Source organism: Condylura cristata, unplaced genomic scaffold (genome assembly GCF_000260355.1).
Source record: "Condylura cristata isolate star-nosed mole 26May11 unplaced genomic scaffold, ConCri1.0 scaffold00017, whole genome shotgun sequence".
Classification (NCBI taxonomy): Eukaryota; Metazoa; Chordata; class Mammalia; order Eulipotyphla; family Talpidae; genus Condylura; species Condylura cristata.
Window position 1 is genome coordinate 14,265,556 of NW_004567118.1, and position 24,957 is coordinate 14,290,512.

General features: G+C 33.8%; 1 protein-coding gene across 1 annotated transcript in view; it reads left to right on the plus strand.

Annotated features, from left to right (window-relative positions):
• The window catches only part of MED13 (mediator complex subunit 13), a 202,943-nt gene that overhangs the window by 167,804 nt on the left and 10,182 nt on the right, over positions 1-24,957 (plus strand). Inside the window, exons 14-27 of the mRNA XM_012726063.1 lie at positions 1,125-1,246; positions 3,392-3,482; positions 3,605-3,819; positions 4,071-4,267; positions 4,968-5,884; positions 13,217-13,378; positions 15,267-15,490; positions 15,758-15,947; positions 17,161-17,623; positions 19,011-19,230; positions 20,111-20,302; positions 20,507-20,730; positions 24,155-24,297; positions 24,753-24,911. Of these exons, the coding sequence (XP_012581517.1) occupies positions 1,125-1,246; positions 3,392-3,482; positions 3,605-3,819; positions 4,071-4,267; positions 4,968-5,884; positions 13,217-13,378; positions 15,267-15,490; positions 15,758-15,947; positions 17,161-17,623; positions 19,011-19,230; positions 20,111-20,302; positions 20,507-20,730; positions 24,155-24,297; positions 24,753-24,911 (3,519 nt within the window). The remainder of the gene's footprint in view (positions 1-1,124; positions 1,247-3,391; positions 3,483-3,604; positions 3,820-4,070; positions 4,268-4,967; positions 5,885-13,216; positions 13,379-15,266; positions 15,491-15,757; positions 15,948-17,160; positions 17,624-19,010; positions 19,231-20,110; positions 20,303-20,506; positions 20,731-24,154; positions 24,298-24,752; positions 24,912-24,957) is intronic.

A 24,957-nucleotide genomic window follows, 5' to 3' on the forward strand; every position in this document is an offset into this window, starting at 1 on the left:
AATGGAGGCAAAGGAAATCATCCTTTGGATGGCTTGTTTATAAGAGACATAGTTTTGTTCTAATATATGGAGTAAATAGAGAGTGTCAGGTGTGGTACAATCAAAAGTAAGATAAAAAGACCTGAATGGGGAAGATTATCTATTTTGAAGTAAATTTACTGGTTATTGGACCTAAGTAGCTTGATGAGTTGGCAATCTGGATTTGTTGACCTGTTTACCTACCCTAGGACATAGGGAATGTGTAATTGCCTTCTTGAGCCTATGATGTGGCTTCCTCAAATACGGACCATTTATCACACTAAATGCCACAGTTGATTTTTCCATACTCTGAAGTTTTACAACTGTTGCTTTACTGAACCTTTAGAAGTGACATGTATATGCACTAGGAGGATGATTCTTATCTTTCTGAGCCTGGACTATTTCAAGTTATTTGGCAGCCAGAGAATAATTTGAAAGATTATGTACTATATTACATTTTTTTATGTGTGTAGTGATATAAAGGAGTTGAACTTTTCACTTTTATTTGTATATTTCCTTAAATAATTTCATAGTTTTCCCTTAAACTGATGGGCAAAAGTGAAATAAGATTCTAAAACTGAAATGAAGCCTAACTAATATTTATTGAGTACTTAAATGCTTATCACTGGGCAAAGAACTTTACCTATATTTTGTCACATACAATTTTTCCCATTATTGAAGCTTAAAGAGATTAAGTAACTGACACAATGTCATGCTGTTTGTATTGGAGTTGGGATTCAAATTAATAGTCTAAGATGTTAGAGTGCTTAATTACTACTACATATGCTTCCTTTGTATTTCAGGAAAGTAGAAAAATAAAAATGTGTCTGTATTTAATTCTATTGTCCTATTAGCGCTTAAAGTGTTATCCAATAGATGGTCACACAGTGTGATTACCTTTGTGTGAGATTATATAACCTTTGGTGTATTTTCTATACTTCTGTGGAAAGTAAGAATTTTATGGGGCATTTATAGATGTTAACCACCACAGTTTCTTACTACACAATGCTTTTATAAACAAGTTATATAATCTAACATAAATAAATAGAATGATACTTGGTCAGTAATAGGGTTTTTCATTTTGTTTTTCTAATTAACATAAATAGATGCTCCGCGCCCTGCTAATCATGCCCGTCCTCCATCAACCAGTTTAATTTATGACTCAGACCTGGCTGTCTCTTACACTGACCTAGATAATCTCTTCAATTCTGATGAAGATGAGCTAACAGTGAGTAGCCTAGTAATAATTGAGATTATAATTTGTTTTAATTGATTTTATACAAGTTCCAGCCCCGTCCCCCTTCTATGTGTGATTTGAATACTATAGTTTAGCATTGAATGATAGGAAATATTGTGGAATAAAATTTCATTAATTGATTTATTAAAACTCATTTAAGCAATGTTGTCACTTATAAACTGAGGGTGTTTTTCTTTTGTTTATATGTTTGAAGAACATGCATGAATAAATCTAATTGGAATTCTACCATATGTCCATCCTTTCTTTTAAAAGAGTTATTTATGCATATATACAGGCCAGAGGTGTGAGCGGTTGAGAGGATTCACCAGAGCTAGAGTGGAGAGCAGAACATGCAGATTTACTGAAATACACTGCTGAGGGGAGCAGTGGGCAGGACAGGAGAGGTCTGCCCACACCATGTGGGTTACCTTTCTCTCTGGCTGGGGATCAAACTTGTGCAGCGGTGGCTGCAGATAGCTTCATAGTGCTGCGCTTTAGCCTGTTGTGCCACCAGGAAGGGCTCTCTACCATATGTTATTTCTCTGCAATCTTAGGAAGCTGAATTGTTTTCCTATTCTTTGATATTCTATTTTGAGAAAGGACTCTGAAATTAATTTATATGTTGTAGAGAATACATAATTAACATTAGAATTATATGCCATGTCAGTTTATTAGAAATACTACTTTTGGGGCCCTCCCTGGGGGTGCAGTGGGTAAAAGTGCAGCACTATGAGGCTGCTGATATCCACTGCAGCATGAGTTTCATCCCTGCCAGGGGGGTGACCCACATGGTGCAGCAGTCAATCTGCCTCTTCTGCTCTCCACTCTTATCTCTAGTGAATCTCTCAACCTCAGCACCTCTAGCCTATCCCCCAGTTCTTGCATGCATAAATAAATATATCTTTAAGAAGATAAACAATATTACTTTTGAATTTGTTTGGCATCACAGCTATTATAAGACAGCAACATAATAATGAAAGAGGAAGTTAAAAAGTTTAATACCCATTTGCAGAAAAAGGTGAAGATAAAAGAAATAAAGCTTAAAATGATATTCCCTAGACTGGCAAGTCTTTAGCAAATTAGTGAATTGGTATTATATTATAAAAGGGAATTCCTCTTTTAGGATAAAGGTAACTTGGAATCTTCTGTACCTCATTGGTTCTTTCTTCCCCTATATAATATATTTTGAACCTTCTGTCAACAAATGTATATGTGTATATGTATGTGTATGTATATACATACATATACACATGCACATTTGTGTCTTTAATTAACTGGCATAAGCAAATACAGCTATATAAAAACTTTATATCCCATAATATAGTATATTTTAGGGTATCATTTACGATGCAAATAATGCTTTGGTGTATATATAATTTCTCTGCTCCCATTCTTGTATATGCTGTGGTTTTTCTGAGGTAAGAAGATCTAAATCAGAATTTAATCTATTTATTTATGACTAAGTGGCTAACAAAAGGCATAGAGCCAAGTTGTTAATAGCTCTAAAAACATTGGTGACATATTGGAGTTGCTAAAACTTGGTTTGTTCAATGTATTAAAATTCATTTTCTGTTAGAGTCTCCATTGCTTTGTTTTAAGATCTTTCTGAAATTTGTGTTTAGTATTATTATTACCTGTTATCATATTTTTGCAGAAATAAGGGCATTTTTAAAACATAGTAAAAGTATGAATAGTTCAGCGGTAATTGGTTACATAGGAAATATTAATGTCTTATTTAAGGGGGCAAATATTTTATGAGTATCTTTTGCTAAGAAGCAGTGCTGCCATTAATTACAAACCCTTATCACAGGTTTTCTTTTTTTTTTTAATAGACTTTAAGTGGTAGGTTATTTATTCTTCTGTGTCTTGAAATTACTGGTAATTTTCTTTAGAGGATCTTTTCCCAAATTAACAGAAATTTGGAGGATCATCAAATGAACAGAGAAACTAATATAGGGTCAGTGACTTTATAAAGGTGATCTTTAAGCTGAATCTGATATGTATTTGGCTGTTGCACAGATTCAGAATAGTGCTTCTGATAAATGGATTGTGCTTCTAGATTACATTCACATGGTTAACTATCTTAAGATGACATTAGATATAAATTTTCAGATAAATATGCCTTTTTTTTAATAGCCTGGATCAAAAAAATCAGCGAATGGATCAGATGATAAATCCAGCTGTAAAGAATCAAAGACAGGAAATCTGGATCCATTATCTTGCATAAGTAAGATTCACAAATCTGTACTCTGCACACTTTTAATCTGCATGAAGTCCCCACTCTTTTGTTTCAAACATGGTTAACTTCCTTTTATTATTATGTTAAAATGTATGTTTTATTAAATATAGGCACTGCAGATCTTCATAAAATGTACCCTACACCACCATCACTGGAACAGCACATTATGGGTTTTTCCCCAATGAATATGAATAATAAAGAATATGGAAGTATGGATACAACACCTGGAGGGACTATTTTAGAAGGAAATAGTTCCAGTATAACAGCACAGTTCAGAATTGAGGTTGATGAAGGGTTCTGTAGCCCTAAACCTTCTGAAATTAAAGTAAGTATTTCATTTTTCTGGAGAAATAATTTACTTCATTTATTTTCTTATAGAACTTTACTTTGTTGCTATATCCAAAATTCCTTTCATTGTGATTCTGAAAATTGTAATGCTATTAAGAATACAATAAGGAAAATAATAGTTGTATTTATTTTTATTATTTTGTTTAGAGAAAAGGAGCAAAGAACTAGGATTAGTTGTATATATTTTTTCCCTGAAAGATACTGAGTGACATGGTGTTTACATTGTAGGATTTTACTTATGTTTATAAACCTGAAAATTGTCAAGTTCTGGTGGGATGTTCCATGTTTGCACCTCTAAAAACTCTACCAAGTCAGTGTCTGCCTCCTATCAAATTGCCAGAAGAGTGCATTTATCGTCAGAGTTGGACTGTTGGAAAATTGGAATTACTCCCTTCAGGTCCTGCAATGCCATTCATCAAAGATGGGTATGATTTAGATTTATGTTGTTAGTATAGCATATAATTATATAGCTCTTAATTTTTATATATAGCTCTTAATTTTTTTCATAGTGCTATTTGCTATGCTGGATCTGGAAAAATTGAAACTGGTTTTTGAATTCTTTAAAAGTTTTTTTCTTATTAATTATATAATGGTCTAATTGTGGATGGATAAATTATGGTAAATTTAAGACTGTTATGCTTTGAAACAAAACCTTTTAGACTTTTTCTCCTAAAATTCTAAATCTCTTCCACTTGAACTTTTTTATATTTCATACACTTATCACATTTTAGTATCTCTGTGTGTGATAATTGGTAGTATCTTAAAATTGCTTTTGTCCCTTTATACCTGTAAGCAGGTCTAAAATAAGGATTTAAAAAAAGTCAGTGGTATCCAGAAATCAATGAAATGTGAATATTTGTAGTATAAGAAATGCATAGTTAGTAAACATGGATTTGTAGGTGTTGTTAAATATATTTTGATGAATTGGCTGCTTCTCATCCGCAACAATCACCTAGCATGGCTATATTAACCAGAATCTTTTAATTGTACTTATGAGCTTTTGCACTAATTTTGTCTCAGTAATTTGCAATGTTAGGGGATAACATTTTGGGCAGTTTTAGTTGTACTTCAAATTATGTATTCCTTTATGTATAAATTTAACTTCTTTTATCGTTATGATTCTAGTGATGGAAGTAACATGGATCAAGAATATGGCCCTGCTTACACACCTCAAACGCATACTTCTTTTGGGATGCCTCCTAGCAGCGCACCTCCTAGTAATGGTGGAGCAGGAATTCTGCCTTCTCCATCTACCCCTAGATTTCCAACTCCAAGGACTCCAAGGACTCCTCGGACTCCTCGTGGAGCTGGTGGACCTGCTAGTGCACAAGGTTCAGTCAAATATGAAAATTCAGACTTGTATTCACCAGCTTCCACCCCATCCACATGCAGACCCCTTAATTCTGTTGAACCTGCAACTGTTCCTTCTATTCCTGAAGCACACAGTCTTTATGTAAACCTCATTCTTTCAGAATCAGTAATGAATTTGTTTAAAGACTGTAACTTTGATAGTTGCTGTATCTGTGTCTGTAACATGAACATCAAAGGAGCTGATGTTGGAGTTTACATTCCAGATCCAACGCAGGAAGCTCAGTATAGGTGTACCTGTGGCTTCAGTGCTGTAATGAACAGAAAATTTGGAAACAATTCAGGATTATTTCTTGAAGATGAACTGGATATCATAGGACGCAACACAGAATGTGGCAAAGAAGCAGAAAAACGTTTTGAAGCTCTCAGGGCTCCTTCTGCTGAACATGTTAATGGAGGACTAAAGGAATCTGAAAAATTACCTGATGAATTGATATTATTGCTGCAAGATCAGTGCACTAATTTATTTTCACCCTTTGGAGCAGCAGACCAAGATCCTTTCCCCAAAATTGGTGTAATCAGCAATTGGGTACGTGTTGAAGAGAGGGACTGTTGCAATGACTGCTACCTTGCATTAGAACATGGGCGCCAGTTCATGGACAACATGTCAGGAGGAAAAGTTGATGAAGCACTTGTGAAAAGTTCATGCTTACACCCCTGGTCCAAAAGAAATGGTATGTATGCTAATATAATAATTTGTTTACTTTCATTCAGTTGCATGACTTTGTTTTTCTTATTAAAGGTAATTTCTCATGTGACTAAATAGGTCACTTGAGACATATTTAAAGTTTACATTTTTAAAGGAAAAATTTCCTAGTAATTTAGTTAATTTCACCAATAGCAATATGGTTATTGTAAATTTGTAATTATGTACTTATGTCAGAGTATAAAAGGTACTTTGCACATGTTAGTTAGCAGAAAATACTGATTGCTTATTCAACTTCTTTCACACAGTATGTATTTATTGAGTACCTAATATGTGTTTGGTGTAGCACCAAATAAAGCAAATATATAAATATAAATATAAATATAAATATAAATAGTGAAGACAAAACAAACCAAAAAAAAGTTATTATATACTATCAGATAGTGACAGGTGCTTTTAAGCAAAGGAAGGGTAAAGAAGTGGAAAAGGAAACATGTCTGTTAGATGTATGATTAGAGAAGATATTACTGAGAGACATAGCAATTGAAAATAGCTACATTAAAGGGAGGAATGTGAGCTATGTGGCTAACTTGGTAAAGAATGTTTGAGGAGGCAACAAAGTTCCTAATCACTCAGTGTGTGCTTAGTGTGTTTGAGGAGTAGTAAGAAGGCAGTGTTGATGGAATGAATTGGGTGTTAGACTGATAAGAGACAAAAATCTAAAGATGAACAAAACAAAATCTTGTGGGTTTTATAAGATCATGTTAAACCTTTTAAGTTTATTCTAAGAGCAATGGGAAATTAGATAGTTTTGAACAGAAAATTAACATCATTCTTTTTCTGTTTAATGGGAGGTTTTCTATTGATGGAAGATAAGGAAGCAAATCCAGAAGATTATAATATATAAAGTTTTGAAACAAGCAAACTTGTGTTTTTTCTCTTCAAATTTTGGTTATTATATGGAGAATAGCCAGTTTGTTTTGGGTAACAAGTGAGTAGTACAGGTGAAAGATGATGACACATAGGACAAAATTGGAAGGAATAGAAATATAATAGATCCAATAGGTATATTTGGAAAATAAAACCTACAGGATGTGCTGATATATACAAGAGGAAGAATCAAATATAATTTAAGCAGCTGAATAAAAGATGGTGCTAATTATCAAGGATGTGTATCTGTATATAAACTTTGGAGTAGAAGGTCAGGTATACATTTGGAAAGTTTTAAATTCAAAAGAATTTAATTTTAATTGAGATTAAAATTATCAGTATTAAAAACTGCGGAGTTGGCTGAAATAACCTTAGAGAATAACAGTAAATAGATTAAGTCCAAGAATGGAAATCACCTGTAGAGGTAGGGAAGAAAAAGAGGATCTAGGATAGGAAATTTACAAATGTATGAGGAAAAATTAAGAGAGTTCAGTGTCCTGGAAGCCTTGTAGGGAAATGTTTGAGGGAGGGTCTGATTATCAGTGACAGTCATTGATATACATATACATTGTCAAATACTTGTATGAGTTGTAAAGGTTTAATAAATTAATCTATGTCAAGTGCTTAGCTCAATATTTGGCACATAGTAAGTATATTGAACTAATATGAATTGCCATTATTATTGAAATCATACTAGGTATTTTTCTTTCAGGCACAGCCAACTTAAGCTTTTAAAAGATGTCTCAAATATACCACTGATTAACTTTTCTAACTTTTGATTATTATACAGAAAGTTACCCTCCTTCAAAATGTGGTTCTTGGTAAGAATCTATGTTCTAAGTGGTATGTGCCATATAATAACTTTTATTTAGTTCTTAAGTCATTTACTAATTCAGTCATTTCTTAACATATACAAAAATGTATTTGGTATTCTGGAAGATATGAAGATAACCTACAGGTGGTAAACATTGCTAATGAGAGTACTCAGAGAACAAAAATTATAATGCAGGCTGAAAGAAATAAAAACATTGTAATGCAGGTTGATAGGAAAATGGGTAAATAATTATGATAGTATAGATAGGATGTTATATAAATTTTAAAATTGAATGAAACTGAAACAGATGGATCTTAGAATAAAAGTATTAATGGGAGGTAAGGGAGCAAATCCCAAAAGATTATAATATAAAGTTTTAAAACAAGCAAAAACTTAAATATATTTTTGATGCACATAAAGTTTAGGAAAGTGATTAGTTTTTAAAACCTGAAAGATAGTGTAGGGAAAAGCACTTACAAGAAAAATTTTGAAATAAGATAGGAGATCAGTGAGTGGACCCATTTAATAATTGTTCAAGTTATAATGTGATTACTGGTCAAAATCACTATATTCAAAGAACCAAATAACGAAAGGAGAAGATTATCAGTGAATGTCAAAGATGTTTTTTTAAAAAAAGAGGCAGAATTATTTTCAGCCGTAAATAATAGTTAAGAACATAGATTATAGAGCCAGACTACTTGGGTTTGAAACCCAAGTAATGACTCCCATCACTATAGACTATGACCTTGGGCAGGTTATTTTAAATCGCTCAGTGCCTCAGTTTCTTAAAATAGGGTCGGTAATAGCATTTACCTCATATAGTATTGAAAGGATCAAATGGACTAAAACATAAAACAGCAGTGTTTGATACATATTAAAAACTCAGATGTTAGTTGTAATAGAACTAAAGGAAGCAGTAGCATCATCATCATTATTAATTATTTCAAGATTTATTTTATTGATTTATGCATGAAAGAACTGGGGTATAGGCCAGAGGTGTGGGGAGTAAGAGGATTCAACAGAGACAGAATGGGGAGCAGGACAGGCAGATTTACTGAAATACACTGCTGAGGGGAGTAGTGGGTTAGACAGAGAGGTCTTCTGCACCATGTAGGTTAGCTCTCTGCCTGGGGATTGAACTCAGGATCAGTGACTGGCACTAGCTTGATAGTGCTGAGACTTCTAACTCATGCGCCACCAGGGAGGCCATATTTTTAAGAACTACTTACTTGCCAAATAATAGAAATCCTGATAGTAAATATTGATGTACTTAGCCATTAGATGAATTTCATTGTAAGAATTTGTATTAAGAAAATAATCGAGAACAAGAGGAAGAAAAGTGCCTTTAAATTTCAATATAGAAAAAAATGATTGTGGGAAACCTAAATGTGCAGTATTAGAATGCTTTTATTATTTTACTATGACGTCAATTAGGTGACATCGTGAGATCATAGCAAGCTTCTTTGACTTAATTGTTTTCTCTACCTGGCATACCCTTTCCTGGATATTTATATGGGTCAATAATGTCTCCTGTAATCTGTACATCTTTTCATATGTCATTTTCTCAATTTAAAATTGCAAGCTTCACCACATTCTCCATCCTGCCCTTTTTTTTTTTTTGCTTCCCCCCCCCCCCATATTGTTTACTGTCTTCTACCACACTGGAATTTATTAATTATTATTTCTTCATGAAGTTCACTTTATGCACGTTTCTGTGTAAGGTAAAAAGTTTTTGTTTATTTGTTCATAGACTTCAAACACCTAGAACAATGCCTGGCTTATATAGTATGTATTTATCCTGGGTGTTGAAGTATTTATTTGAAGGAATTAAAAAAATCTACAAACTAGTTAGCATATTTCAATGATAATGTTAATTTTTAAAGATAGAAACAGCTTTGTTCTAATTGTAAAAAATAAATCCTGCTGAGAAGCAAGTTAAGAATCTAGACAATACAGAAAAGGGAGCATAGTGAAACATGTTGGAGGATTATTGGGATAATGATGACAGGCAGGATGCCAAAATATATTTGTAAAAGTCTAAGCCTATAGTCCACAATGATGTAGCTTACTTTTACCTCAGTAAATACAATGTGGGTGAAAAAAGAGAGAATCAACATTGGGAAAAGAACTTTATACTTAAAAAAAAAAAAAAAACCTAAATATAGAAAAGTAAAAGTAAAAATTGCCTGTATTTTTGCTATCCCCATCATCACATCAGCCTTTGGTATACTTTTAAAGTATACCATACAATTTGCCCACATAAAGGGTATATTCTCATGGTTTTTTAGTATCTACAGAGCTGTATAGTTATCATCACAATTTTAGAACAATTCGATTAACCCCAGAAGAACCTTGTATCCATTAGTAGTCACTTCCTTTCTCTTTCCATCCCTTTTCTCCCATGAATAAGCAACCACCAATCTGAATATTTGTAGATTTGTCTCTTTTGGATATTCCATATAGATAGAATCATCTATTGTATGGTATTTTATGATCAACTTTTTTCACGGTTCATCCATATTATAGCATTTTTTACCCGCTTTATTGCCATTTTGATACTCTGTTTATGGATTATACCACTTCTAGTTTAACCAGTCATCTCTTACTGGGCATTTGAGTAGTTTTTACTGTTGTCTATTAAGAATAATGCTGCTGTGAATATATTTTTATTTTCTTAACTGGACTTGATGAATATCTGTTTTATCTTTTTGAGGAATTGCCAAATTCTGCAGTTATACTGTTTTTTTTTTTTTTTTTTTTTTTTTATTTGTGCATACAGAGCTGGGGTACAGGCCAGAGGCTCAGGGGCAGTGAGAGGCTTCACCAGAGACAGAGCGGGGAACAGAACAGGCAGATGGACGAAGTACACTGCTGAGGGGAGCAGCGGGCGGGTCAGGAGAGGTCTGCCACGCCATGTGGTCACCTCCGGGGCAGGCGGGAATCGAACTCATGAGGAAGCGGCTTTAGATTCTCAGTGCTGTGCTTTAACCCGCTGCGCCACCAGGGAGGGCCCAGTTATACTGTTTTATATTCTACCAGTTGTATTGTGTGAGAGTTCTTTTTCCATATCCTCATTAACACTAGTCATGTATTACATGTCTTTTTTTATTATAGTCATTTTAGTAGGTATAAATTATTATCTCCTATAGTTTTGATTAGCATTTCTTTAATGACTAATGATATGAGCATCTTTTCATGTATTTATATCTTCTTTGGAGAAGTGTCAATCAGATTCTCTTTTAAACCAGGACTTTTGTCTTTTCATTATTGAATTATAAGAGTTCTTTGTATGTTCTAAATACAAGTCCCTTACCATGTTATTATGTGATAATATGTCCACTATTCTTTGGGTTATCTTTTCGCTTTCTCCATGGTATCCTGGGAAGCAGTAGAGTTTTTATTTTGATGTTCAATATATTTATTCTTATCACTTTTTTTGTTTGTTTCCTATCTTAAAAGTCTGCCTAACCCTAGGTAATGAAAATTTATTCCTATGGTTTTTCTTTTTTTTATTATTTTAGTACTATACAAAAAGGTCTGTAATCCACTCTGAATTAATGATTGTTATATAGTATACGAAGGGGGTCCAGTATCATCTTTTGCTTGTGTATGTCTAATTGTTCTACATCATTTCTTGAAGATTCTTTTCTTATTAATTTGTCAGCATATTTTTCAAAAATCAGTTGATTATAAAGGTGAAGTTTTATTTCTGTTGATCTGTGTGTCCATTCTCTTGTGATTCCTCTTACATATCATTGTATATACTTTTAATCATTTCTTTCCAACCAAGTCTCAGTTTTTTTCCCCCTTGTAACATTTATTTTATTGAGATAATACTGGCTTACAATGTTGTATATGATTTAAAGCTATAGGTTCATACTGCTTCAGATTATCACCATACCAACCCACCACCAAAACACCCATAATCCTCTGACATAGTCTATAAGGTCACCTCCTCTATTTGCTTTCCACCCTTAACTCTCCCCCTCATGTAGCCTCAATATCTAGTCAGATGTCAACTTAAATAGAAACCTGGCACTTGTCACAGTATGTAATTAAATTCCTTTTTGGGTCAGTCACCCCTCCAAGAATATGTTACCTGAAGGCATTCATAGCAGTTTTTACACTGTATTCCCAGCAGTTAGCATAATTCTTGGCCCATAGAAGGTCTTCAAAAAAGCATTTTCTAATAATAAAAGACCCTATCTATGATAATCTCTCTGAATTAAAATCAATCAAAATATAAATTCTTGAGCTTCACCCAGGTCACTTTCTGATGGTAAATGTCTATGTATATTTTCTTAAAGTTTTTCATGTGGGTATTAGCTGAAGCCAGCTTTTTTAAGCTTTATGTGAATTTTACAAGTGAATAAACATAGTTCTATTTGTATAAAGTTTATGTTCCATAGAGAGCTTTGCAACAAGTTTTAAATTTTACTGTGTCTTAGTCATTATTCCATTTCACGTAACTCTGCTGTCACTTTTAATGACTATATAGCATTATGTTTGTATATAATAGTTTATTTAGGCATAATAGTTACTGCATAGTATATCTATAATTTGGTTCTCCCTGGTGGCACAGAAGTTAAAGTCTCAGCACTATTAAGCTATTGGCAGCCACTGCAGCATGAGTTCATTCCCCAGCCAGGGAACTGACCTACATGGACACAGCAGACCTCACTGTCTTGCTTGCTGCTCCCCTCAGCAGTGTATTTCAGTGGATCTGCCTGTTCTGTTCCCTGCTCCATCTCTGGTGAATCCTCTCATCCCCCATTCGCAACTCTGGCCTACAGCCAACCCAGTTGTTTTATGCATAAGTAAAAAAAAAATAAATCTTTAAAACAAACAAAAAAACCAGTATATCTGTAATTCTTTACCCTTTTTAGATATAGGGAATTAAAGATATAAATAATAAATTAGGCAAAAATAAATGGTACCATCTAATTGAATTGTATTGGGTGGAAGCAGATTATATCAATAATACTTCATGATTTTTTTAATGCAGTTTGACATGTAAGAACAGCACTTATTATACTCGTTCCAATAGTTGTCAGAAATGTAAGTCATAATAACTTGATAATACATAAATATAGGTCTATATAAAAGCATTGGGAGCAAGTTACCGGTTTCTGTATTTCAGAGTTGTCTAAATTTTTATCCCAAATGAAATTTTAATCATTGTAACTGGTCTCATTATGCACTTGTGTGGTAATTAAGGGGCATAATAAATAACTCATTTCATTGTGAAGCAGAGTTCTTTCTGGTAAAACAGCTAAAAAACTTAAAAATGCACTGTTGAGAGTAGTAAGTGAATATTCTCAATACAAAATGGAAGGAATTTATTTGATTAATTTATAAGTTAATCATCTGATGAATGACTTTTGTGGAGATGAGTTATTAAATTACTTTTTAAAATCTCTCCTGGTTTTAAGTATCAAGAGGAATTATTTCCAGAAATCATTTTAGATAAAACTAAATACAGTTCTCTATACAAGCAGCTGCTTAACATTGATGAAGAGATGAGCTTTCCTAGGTGTATCATCTTAAAATTGTGTTTGTGTTGGCAGTAGGAAGTCTTAATGCTTTTTTTTTTATTTTTTAAATAAATGATTGTAGATGTGAGTATGCAGTGCTCACAGGATATACTTCGAATGCTCCTATCTCTTCAGCCAGTTCTTCAAGATGCAATTCAGAAAAAAAGAACAGTAAGACCTTGGGGAGTTCAAGGTCCTCTTACTTGGCAGCAATTTCATAAAATGGCTGGCCGAGGCTCTTATGGTAAGTAATCTGTAGTAATGTATTTGACTGATTATCATTCCTCATACTTCTGTGCCCAACTTTAGTAAGCCATATCTTCCTCAAACATTGTTGTGGTTGATGCTTGACTTAAAAGCCAGTGTAGTCAGTCCTAATAACCTTTCTTACTTTCAACATTTCTACCATTCAATTTACTGTGTTCTCTTACCTCAGCCTAAGAATAATTTCAAGATAGGTAACTATAAATGAACGAATGAATGAATGAATGAATGTGAAGGAATAGCATCAGTTATCAGATCTTATCACATGTCAATCTGATAAGATTTTTTTATGAAGGCAATAGCATACTGTCAACCTTTTTTGAAAAGAATTTGAATGCCCCTTTCTGTAAATTATCATTTTATAAAAAAAACTGAATAATAAAAAATTGGTAAATAAATGTAATAATAGTGATAAAAACCAAGGTCTTCATTTGAGAAATTAAAAAAGAATAAAGGTGCTAGTTATGACAAGAGTTGTGACAAATGTAGTGAGTGAGTGCTCTCAATATAGTACAGAGTAGATAATATCATTCATAATGGAAAAAACATTCAAAGTGATTGAACTCTGAAAGATATATTTGGAAGTTTAAAAATACATTATTATTAGAAGTAATAATTATTTACATTGATATTTTGACTTGTCTGCATGATTTTAGAGTGCATTATGGAATTAGATTTACTTATATTCTTTTAATTAATGTGGGTAATTTAAATCTCACATATTTGACATACAATAAAAAAGCAAGTTAACTTTATTGTTACATTCTTTTGAAAACCAAAATAGTAGAAATAATACTAAGTTTCTCCCTATACTGATAGGTATATATAAAACTTTTTTAATGGCTAAGTATATTTCATTGTTCTTTACATGTATTAATTTTACAGTCTATTATTTATAGACATAGATTGTTTCCATCGTTACTATTACAACTATTTTTCTACAATGCACATATCTCAGACTTAACATGTATATGTTGGAAAAAATATTGCCAAATTTCTTTCTACAATATCAACTTTAACTCCCACCAATGAAATTCCTATCTTCCCAAATCTTGGCCGCAGATAGTGTATAGGTGAGTGAAAATGGCGGTTTCATTATAGTTCGAGAAATAGACTAATACACACTGTAAGGGTAGTATTGCTGGGTTCTAATCTCATCTCTGCTACTTACTGTATGATATTGGGTGAGTTGTAGAACTCCACTCTTGCTTTTCATCTCTGAAATACTGTTAATATTAGTAACTACCTTATATAATTTTTGTGAGAATTAAATGATCATATATATAAAGATCTTAAACAGTACTTAGCACATAGTAAATGTTATATTTATTGTGATTTTAAATTGCATACTTAAGATTGAGCGTCTTTTTATAAAAAAGGTATTCTGTTTTTGTGAACTTTGCTCATATCCTTTTTGCATGTATTAGGTTTTTTTATATAGATACCTTTATATGATAATACACTGGACATCTGTTTTTACAGTTTGTTAATTGTTTAGATGTTTTATAGTATTTTTTCATGTCAAAATAAAATAATGTAGTCAGATTAGAGTTTAAGTGGATAGCTTTCGTTATGTCTAGAAAGACTTAGTTCAAATTTATTGAAAATTAAAAAGAACCCCCTCCCATGTCCCCCCCCCCACCTTGGTACTTGTATTTTTTTAAATTCAGATTAATATCTTTTATATATAAGTGAAGCTGTAAGTCAAAAATAGCTTTAGGAAGTTCCTAACTGAAAAGGTCTTAGCCACAGCCTTAGATACATCTGTCTTTAATCAAATATTTTTAATATATTGTCAGTAATTTTTGACATTTGAAAAGAAGGTATATACCACTTTTATGTTTCTTTTCTGTGTCTTTCTTATTTAGGAACTGATGAATCCCCAGAACCACTGCCAATTCCCACGTTTTTGTTGGGTTATGATTATGATTTTCTGGTGCTTTCTCCATTTGCTCTCCCTTATTGGGAGAAACTTATGCTGGAACCTTATGGATCTCAAAGAGATATAGCCTATGTTGTACTGTGTCCAGAGAATGACGCCTTGTTAAATGGAGCCAAAAGCTTTTTTCGAGATCTTACTGCAATATATGAAGTAGGTGTTTTTAAAAGATGGCATTTTAAAATTAACCCATGATTTGTATGTTTATATGTAAGGTATACCTGATAGCTAACTTGATTTAGACTAGATAGTAACTATGTCAGAGATGTTTAGAGCTATTACACCATTTCATCTTTGTTGTTTTCCCCAAATGCTAATTGTAAATGATAAAACTTATTTTAAATGGCTTAAATGCTTTATTTTATATGTAATCAAATACTATAAATTCACTAATTTTGCTTTCTGTATGTATATTTATAGTCCTGTCGATTAGGTCAACATAGACCTATTTCTCGACTATTGACAGATGGGATCATGAGAGTTGGATCTACAGCATCAAAGAAACTATCGGAAAAGTTGGTAGCAGAATGGTTTTCTCAGGCGGCTGATGGTAACAATGAAGCATTTTCTAAACTCAAGCTTTATGCACAAGTCTGCAGATATGATTTAGGTACTAAATTTGTATTAATAAATCCCAGTCTGCTACCTGTTTTTGTAAAAAAGATTTTTCTGAACACAGCCATGCTCATTTATGTTTTGTCTATGGCTGCTTTATGCTACAAAATCAGAACTGAGCAGTGACTTTTCACAAAGCCTAGAGTACTTGTTTTCTGACCCTTTATGAAAAAAATTTGCATTGGGGATCTCATTAGGTAGGAGGGTATTATGGGTTATAAATAATTTTCTGTTGCTTTTGCAGGATATGATGAACTTGTGTTTTTAAGTGTATTGCATTAAGATACTCTTTTTTTTTTAAGATTTTTTTTATTATGCATACAAGAACTGGGATGTGGACCAGAGGTGCGGGGAGTAAGAGGATTGACCAGAGGCAGAGTGGGGAGCAGAATAGGTAGATAACTGAAATACATTGCTGAGGGAATCACTGGAAGAGATAGGAGAGGCCTACTGTGCCATGGGGTTAGCTCTCTGTCAGGGATCAAACTGATGCCTCAGTGACTAGCTATACCTTGATAGAGACTAACCCCTGCACCACAAGGGAGGCCCCTGCGTTAAGATTCTTGATTTCCTAATGATTTAGAGATAATTTGTAGTTTCAATTACCACAAAGAAACAGTTCTTTGTGAGAAGAAAGACAGCTGCTGTCATTGATCATAAGAATTGATTTTAACTCCTTTTCAATTAAAGTCTATTTTAGACTTAATCCAGAGAGACATAAACCAAAATGTTGATCTTATGAGACATTCCAATAATTTGAACTCTGTGATTCTTCCATTTTATGTTTAACTAGCTCCCAATATGGTCAGTATTCAATATGTTATTTAGAAACCCTTTGAATGGTTTCACAGAAACTTGCTAAATACTATTTACATTTAACTAATGATATCTACAAAATAGGATTTTATTTTACTTTAAAAATTTTTTATTACACTTTCATAAGCCATTTATTTTGTAAAAGATAAGGGTTTACTTTTTTAGTAAAAAAATTTTACTAAATTTTTTTTAAAAAATTAAAAAAAATTGTTTCTTCAGTTTCAAGGGGCAGTGGAAATCCTTATTATCTATTATACTGTTAGCAAGCAGCTTAGGGAGGGTAATTACCAATAAAAGCATCAACAAGGTGATGATATTCACATAGTACAATAAAAAAAGAACCAATCAGTGAAACAAAGAATTAAATATCCTGCCTGTTTTTATATCTTTAGGTCCTTATCTTGCTTCCCAGCCATTGGACAGCTCTCTGCTTTCCCAGCCAAATTTAGTTGCCCCTACAAGTCAATCTCTGATTACTTCACCTCAGATGACAAATACTGGAAATGCTAATACTCCATCTGCCACCCTAGCATCTTCAGCAAGCAGCACTATCACAATGACTTCAGGTGTTGCCATGTCTTCTTCAGTTGCCACAGCTAATTCAACTTTGACCACAACTTCAACTTCATCTTCATCATCCTCCAACTTGAATAGTGGAATATCATCAAATAAACTACCTTCATTTCCACCCTTTGGCAGTATGAACAGTAGTGCTGCAGGATCCATGTCTACACAAGCAAGTACAATTCAGAATGGCCAGATAGGAGGGCAACAGTCATCAGCTCTACAAACAGCTGGGATTTCTGGAGAGTCTTCTTCGCTTCCCAGTCAGACACATCCTGATTTGTCTGAAAGGTACCTTTAAATACACTGATTTTTACAGGAATATTAATCTGTGATGCTTTCCCCTCTCCCCCTAATTAAGAGAGTGATTAGAAAGCATATAAAGAGTTTTTTTTGTTATTTTGTTCTTGAAAATTTAGTTTTTATAATGTTGTTATAGTTAAAATTTATCTTTAAGACATTTAGTTTTTATGATGTTGACTATTTTACCTATAAAGTTATAATAAAAACTCTTCATAAAGTCTTTACCATATAATCCTAGATTAAAACCTTGAAAACAATTAAGTCCAACTTTCTTGTGACATTTGAATCTGTTCTGTAGCTTATCTGTCGAGTAGATTTACCTATGTGAGTCATTGTTGTGGTTTAGAAATCACTATTAAACCAACTTGTTCAGAAGCTTAAAAGCCACACCAAGATTTGCATCTCATCTAGCCACTTAATGGCTGTGTGACTTTGGAAAGATTATCTAACCTTTCTGAACATATTTTCTTATCTTTAAAATGGGAACAAAAGGAGATAAGGATATATTAAGTGCTTTCTTTATATGGAGCTTCCAAACTCTTGAGCTTGATAATGATGGTGGTGATAGTTCTCTCTTTTCCTTTGATGATAATGGTATTAAGCTTCCCTTTTGATTTATAGGTTAGATTAAACTTTGTTACATCAATCAGCTGAACAGCTGTAGTTTTGCCCAAAGTTATACCCATTTATGTGAATAAAAACTATTACTTAGATTGATTCCTCCTTCTTGAACACGTAAATAGATTTGGAATTTAAAAAAATATTAAATCACCTTCTAAAGAATGACACTTCACTATTGATGTTATGAGGTATGAAATTAATGTGTGTAGTTAAAAATGTAAGTAAACATTAAGACAAGAGATCTGCTTTCTTTTGATCTAACTCTGGTTTTAAGAATTGTGTGTGTGTGTGTGTGTGTGTGTGTGTGTGTGTGTGTATGTATTTAGGGCATGAAAGAACTGGGGTTTAGTCCAGAGGTGCAGGGAATGAGAGGATTGACCAGAGATATACACTGGTAAGGAGAAATACACTGGTAAGGAGAGCAGCAGTAGGTGAGATCGGAGAGGGCTGCTGTGCTCTATATGTGTTAGCTCCCTTGCTGGGGATGGGACTCAGGCTGTAGCACTGAAACTTAACCCTAGGCCACCACGAATTATTTATTTTTAAAATGTACACTCCACACTATAATATTGTATGAACAATGTTCATAGTTCTCTTTGAAACAAGAGATGTTCCCCTTTTATACAGGCTCTCTGATACTCCCCATGAAAAAAAAGGGTAGGTAGTATTAAGAACATACTTTGCTATTTCTCCCCCCCCCCAAAGGAATGCTACAACTTTTTACTTAACTGTCTTATTCTACCTCAAATTTTAGCACGATGGATCGAGATAAAGTAGGGATCCCCACAGATGGTGATTCACATGCAGTCACCTATCCACCTACAATTGTTGTTTATATAATTGATCCTTTCACATATGAAAATAAAGATGAAAGCACTAACTCTTCTAATATATGGACTTTGGGACTACTTCGATGCTTTCTGGAAATGGCCCAAACTCTTCCTCCTCATATTAAGAGTACTGTTTCTGTTCAGGTAAGAACAATAAGTGTTGCAAGTTAAATTTTGAAAGAATTTTCAAATTTATTTTTATAAGTTCAGTTTCAGTTATACTGGTTTTACTTTAAGTGTATTATAATAGAAATCTTAGAACGTATAAAAGGTAAACTCAGTCATATCGCAATAATGGGAAAGTAAGAAGCTCGCAGTAAATACATTAAATATTTCTCTTGTGTTATTTTTTTTTTTAATTTTTTTTTAAAGATTTATTTATTTATTCATACAGAATTGGGGTACAGGCCAGAGATGCGGAGGGTGAGAGGATTCACCAGAGACAGAGTGGGGAGCAGAACAGGCAGATCAACGAAGTACACTGCTGAGGGGAGCAGCGGGCGGGTCAGGAGAGGTCTGCCACGCCATGTGGTCACCTCCGGGGCAGGCGGGGATCGAACTCATGCGGAAGTGGCTTTGCCTTCTTAGTGCTGTGCTCTAACCCGCTGCGCCACCAGGGAGGGCCTCTCTTGTGTTACTTTTATGAACCAGATTTTAAATTCATAATCATAATAGAAAAATCTAACATATGTACTAGAGTTCTAAACAAGACATTCCAACTAAAAGTAGACAGAAATTAAACATAATTTTTTGCAGAACTTTTGAATTATTTTAATGACTACAACAGTCCTGTATTATCTACAGCAGTCAGTGTCAGTACTAATATGACTGCTGTGTAGAAATTAGTAGAAGTTTTTACATAGCCCATTGGTAAAAATGACAAAGACCTGTGTAGTAGATAAGAAAATATAATTAGATAATCATCAAAATTATTTTTATTTAAATTTTTAGAGTTTTAAACCCATCATACTAGTTATTTCTTGTTGGAAGTTTAACATTTGTAACATTTGTCTGTGATTCCTAGATTGTTCCATGTCAATACCTGTTGCAACCTGTGAAGCATGAAGACAGACAAATTTATACCCAACACTTAAAATCTTTAGCTTTTTCGGCCTTTACCCAGTGCCGAAGACCACTTCCTACATCAACCAATGTGAAAACATTGACTGGCTTTGGTCCAGGTTTGGCCATGGAAACTGCTCTTAAAAGTCCTGATGTAAGTATGTTAATTCATGACCAAAATTAGTAAGTGAATTTTATGATTTTAGGCAAAACTTAAGTCCGATTTTTTGTTTGTTTGTTTGTTCAGCTCTTATTTTCCAGTTATTTTATAATAAGGGTAGAGATAATATATATCTCATCTTCAATGAAAGATTTTTCTATAATTATATAGTGCCTTAATTTTTTTTTTATTTTACAGAGACCAGAGTGTATTCGACTTTATACACCTCCTTTTATTCTGGCTCCAGTGAAAGATAAACAGACAGAGCTAGGAGAAACATTTGGGGAAGCTGGACAGAAATACAATGTTCTTTTTGTGGGCTACTGCTTATCACACGATCAAAGATGGATTCTTGCATCTTGCACAGATCTATATGGAGAACTTTTAGAAACATGTATCATTAACATTGATGTCCCAAATAGGTACTTATATATTTTTTAATTTTATCATTATATCATTGCATCAAAAAAATTAATGTATGTACATACATGCTTTGTTTCACTTTAATTAATAGAAAACTGTAAGGTTATATACATTAAAATATCTTGGGATTGTGGGTGCTTTTCAGCTTTTTTAGTATAGTTAAGCGAATTAAAAATAATTTTAATTTCTCTTACACAGACAAAAAAAAGTCCTTAAATTATTTAGAATAAAGCTTGGTGTAATAATAGCCAGAATAATTTTGGAACATGAACCTAATGACCTGAAATTAAAAAGAAATCTAGTAAATCATTTACATCATTGACTTTTTTCATCTAGCCCCCCTTATATATGATCACTAATTAATTGAATGGGTTAAAACTTCCTTTACTGAGATTGTAAATTGAAAATTTTGCTATTTTTTAAATGCTGAGGTTTCTTCTGGAAATGGTTCCCTATTTTTTAGAATTCTTCTTGGCAGTAATTAGGTATCATAACCATTTACTTAGGAAGACTATAATTGTTCATAACAGCTGTGTCACATATTGAATTTTCACTTAATATTTCTGGTAACATGTTTCAAGGCAAATTAACACTCCGTAAGTGAACCTAAAAAGCAGCAAGTTTGTAAAATAGTTTTTTTAAAAAAGATATATTTATTTATGCTTACAGAACTGGGGTACAAGCCAGAGGTTGGTGGATGAGAGGATTCACCAGAGACATAGTGGGGAGCAGAACAGGCAGATTGACAAAGTACACTGCTAAGGGTAGCAGCAGGTGGGTCAGAAGAGGTCTGCCACGCCATGTGGGTCAGCTCCTGGCTGGGGATTGAACTTGTGCTGCAGTGGATTTGGAGAGCTTCAGAATGCAGTGTTTTAACCTGTTGCACCACCAGGGAGAGCCCGTTGTGAAGTAATTTTTTTTTTAATAATGTAGTAGTTTATTTTTCCATCCTTTTGTGCATTTTTCCATCTTAGTTGTAATCCCCTTGGGCTTCCCATCACAAAATCATCCATGTGCTATCACCATAGTCCAGTGCATTTCCATCCCCCCACCGTTTATGATCCCATTTCCCACTCCAGCCCCATAAAATGTCTCTGGTATATAGCTGGTTGTTATTATTTTCTCACCTGGTCCGTTATACTCCTGCTATGAGTGAAACCATCCAGTATTTTTCCTTTTCTTTCTGGCTTATTTCACTAAGCATCATCTTTTCCAGCTCCATCCATGTTGCTGTAAAGGGCATTTTTTTTTTTGGTTGCTGAGTAATATTCCATTGTGTATATGTACCACATCTTTTTAATCCAGTTATCCACATTTGGACATTTGGGCTATTTCCATGTCTTTCCAATTGTAAATAAAGCAGCAGTAAACATGGAGTGCAGTTATCTTTTTGAATCAGTATTTTTGTGTCTTTTGGTTGATAGATACCTAGGATTGGGATTGCTAGGTCATATGGAAGCTCCATGTTTAGCAGTTTGAGGAACCTTTAAACAGTTTTCCATAGTGGTTGTACTAGTTTGCATTCCCACCAACAGTGCAGGAGAGTTCCTTTTTCTCCACATCCTCGCCAACATTTGTTGTTGCTAGTTTGAAGATGTGCCATTCTCACTGGGGTGAGGTGGTATCTTATTGTGGTTTTAATTTGCATCTCCCTTTTTACAAGTGATGTCGAACATTTTTTCATATGCTTGTTGATGATCTGCATTTCTTTTTTGGAGAAGTGTCTTTTTAGCTCTTCTGCCCATTTTTTGATGGGGTTGTTTGCTTTAAAAAATATGGAATGCTTCACAAATTTGCATGTCATCCTTGTGCAGGGGCAATGCTAATCTTTGTATCATTCCAATTTTAGTGTATGTGCTGCTGAAGCGAGCACGTGAAGTAATTTTTTTTTTTTAAAGATTTATTTATTTATTCATACAGAACTGGGGTACAGGCCAGAGGCTCAGGGGCGGTGAGAGGCTTCACCAGAGACAGAGTGGGGAGCAGAACAGGCAGATCGACGAAGTACACTGCTGAGGGGAGCAGCGGGCGGGTCAGGAGAGGTCTGGCTCGCCATGTGGTCTCCTCCGGGGCAGGAGGCAGGCGGGAATCGAACTCATACGGAAGTGGCTTCAGATTCTCAGTGCTGTGCTTTAACCCGCTGCGCCACCAGGGAGGGCCCACGTGAAGTAATTTTTAATGTAAAAGACTTATTTTCATGCTGTAGTTAAGAAATAATTACGTACAAAATTATGTGGTGATTCATTGATTTTATAGTGCTGAAGAAACAGAATAAAGTTTTTTTTTTGTATTGTTGTTTATAAAGTTTATTGACTATATTATAAACTTTGGGGTAAGGTAGTACCTGGTACTTAATTACCTTGACACAATTTCAGTTTTTAAAAATGGGATAGTTGTACTATAAGTAAGTGGACTTTGGGAAAAAAATATGACCCTGTTTGTATGATCCAAGTATTTTCCTGTGAAGGGTGATAAAGAGAATAGAAAAAGAATAGTACCACTTTTTCTTTACAAGATAACATTGCCATTGTACTGAAAGTAGAAGTGAGACAGTGATTAAGATATTGGAGTCTAGAGTTGGAAACTTGAATTCAGATCTCAATTCTCCTACTTGCTGGCTGTGTGATCTTATAAAACTTAACTTTAGCCAACTGAGTTATAGTATACTTCTGTAAAATTGGGAAAATAATTTTATCTGCTTCATTAGGGTTGTTAAGGTGAACTGAAGTATTACATGTAATCTGTTAAGGTGAACTGAAGTATTACATGTAATCTGAGTGTAATGGTTGGTACATATTAAGTATTCATTAAAGGTAGCCTTTATTGCTCAGTCACAGTGCTTATGTAACATACTTGCTTAATAACAACACACATGCACAAAACATAGGAATGTTATTTGGTCTGAGAAGTGTGTTGTTTTGCTATTCTCCAATTTAAAATACAGAGCAAGGAGCAGTGGGTTGGAGCGCTGCATTGTGAAGCTAACTCAGGCTTTGGCCGCTTCAGTGTGAGTTCAATCCCTGCCATGGAGGTTTGATGCACATGATATAGCAGACCTCCTGTCTTGCCTGCTGCTCCTCTCAGTAGTGTACTTTGTCTTCCTGTTCTGCTCCCTACTCTGTCTCTGGTGAATCCACTAGCTGCCCCTCACTTCCAGCCTCTACCCCATTCTGTATGCGTAAATAAATAAAATTTACTTTTTAAATATTTATTCTAATATGTGTTTATAAAAACCACAAACTAGCATGCCAAACATATCACTATAATATTATTGCTTAGGATGACTTGTATATTTAACATAGTATATATAAGACTTGTGTGAAAACTGTCAAGCATTATAATTAAGGGACCAGTTTTTCAGAAATTTGAGTTCTTTAGAAATGTCATAAGAATTTAGAAATATGTTATTACTGCATATAACAGAGCTCGTCGGAAAAAAGGTTCTGCCAGAAGATTTGGTCTACAGAAACTTTGGGAGTGGTGCTTAGGACTTGTACAGATGAGTTCATTACCATGGAGAGTTGTAATTGGCCGTCTAGGAAGGATTGGTCATGGAGAATTAAAAGGTAAAATTGTACTTAAATAACTATTTTATGTTAATTCACATACACAGGCCTTATCTAGGTATATGTACTGAATAAAATATAAAGATTATCAGAGCTCTTTTCAGAGTGGAACCACATATGTCTAGGGTACAAATAACAATTCAGATTTTCAAAGAGCATTTATACATTGCAACTTTAATATCAGTTACTACTACAATTACTGTTTGTCATCATCTTCTGTTCCTTCCCCCCCCCTTTATTATTATTATTCAATTCACCCTCTGTTTAGCAGATGCTGATTGATAATAAAATTAGAATAACAGCTGTTGTGTAATGCAGTAAGAAAGTTTTGCCTTGACAATGACTCCTATTTGAGAAATACACTAATTTTAAAATTAAGATTGTTTTGAGTCAACAGTAAAGTGCTAACAGTGCTATTATCTTGAATTGTATTTTTTTTTTTAATGTATCAACAGATTGGAGCTGTTTATTGAGTCGTCGAAATTTGCAGTCTCTAAGTAAAAGACTCAAAGATATGTGTAGAATGTGTGGTATATCTGCTGCAGACTCTCCCAGCATTCTTAGTGCTTGCTTGGTAGCAATGGAACCCCAAGGCTCTTTTGTTATTATGCCAGGTTAGCCCTCTTTAGTTTATATTTGGCTTATTTCCATATGCTTAAG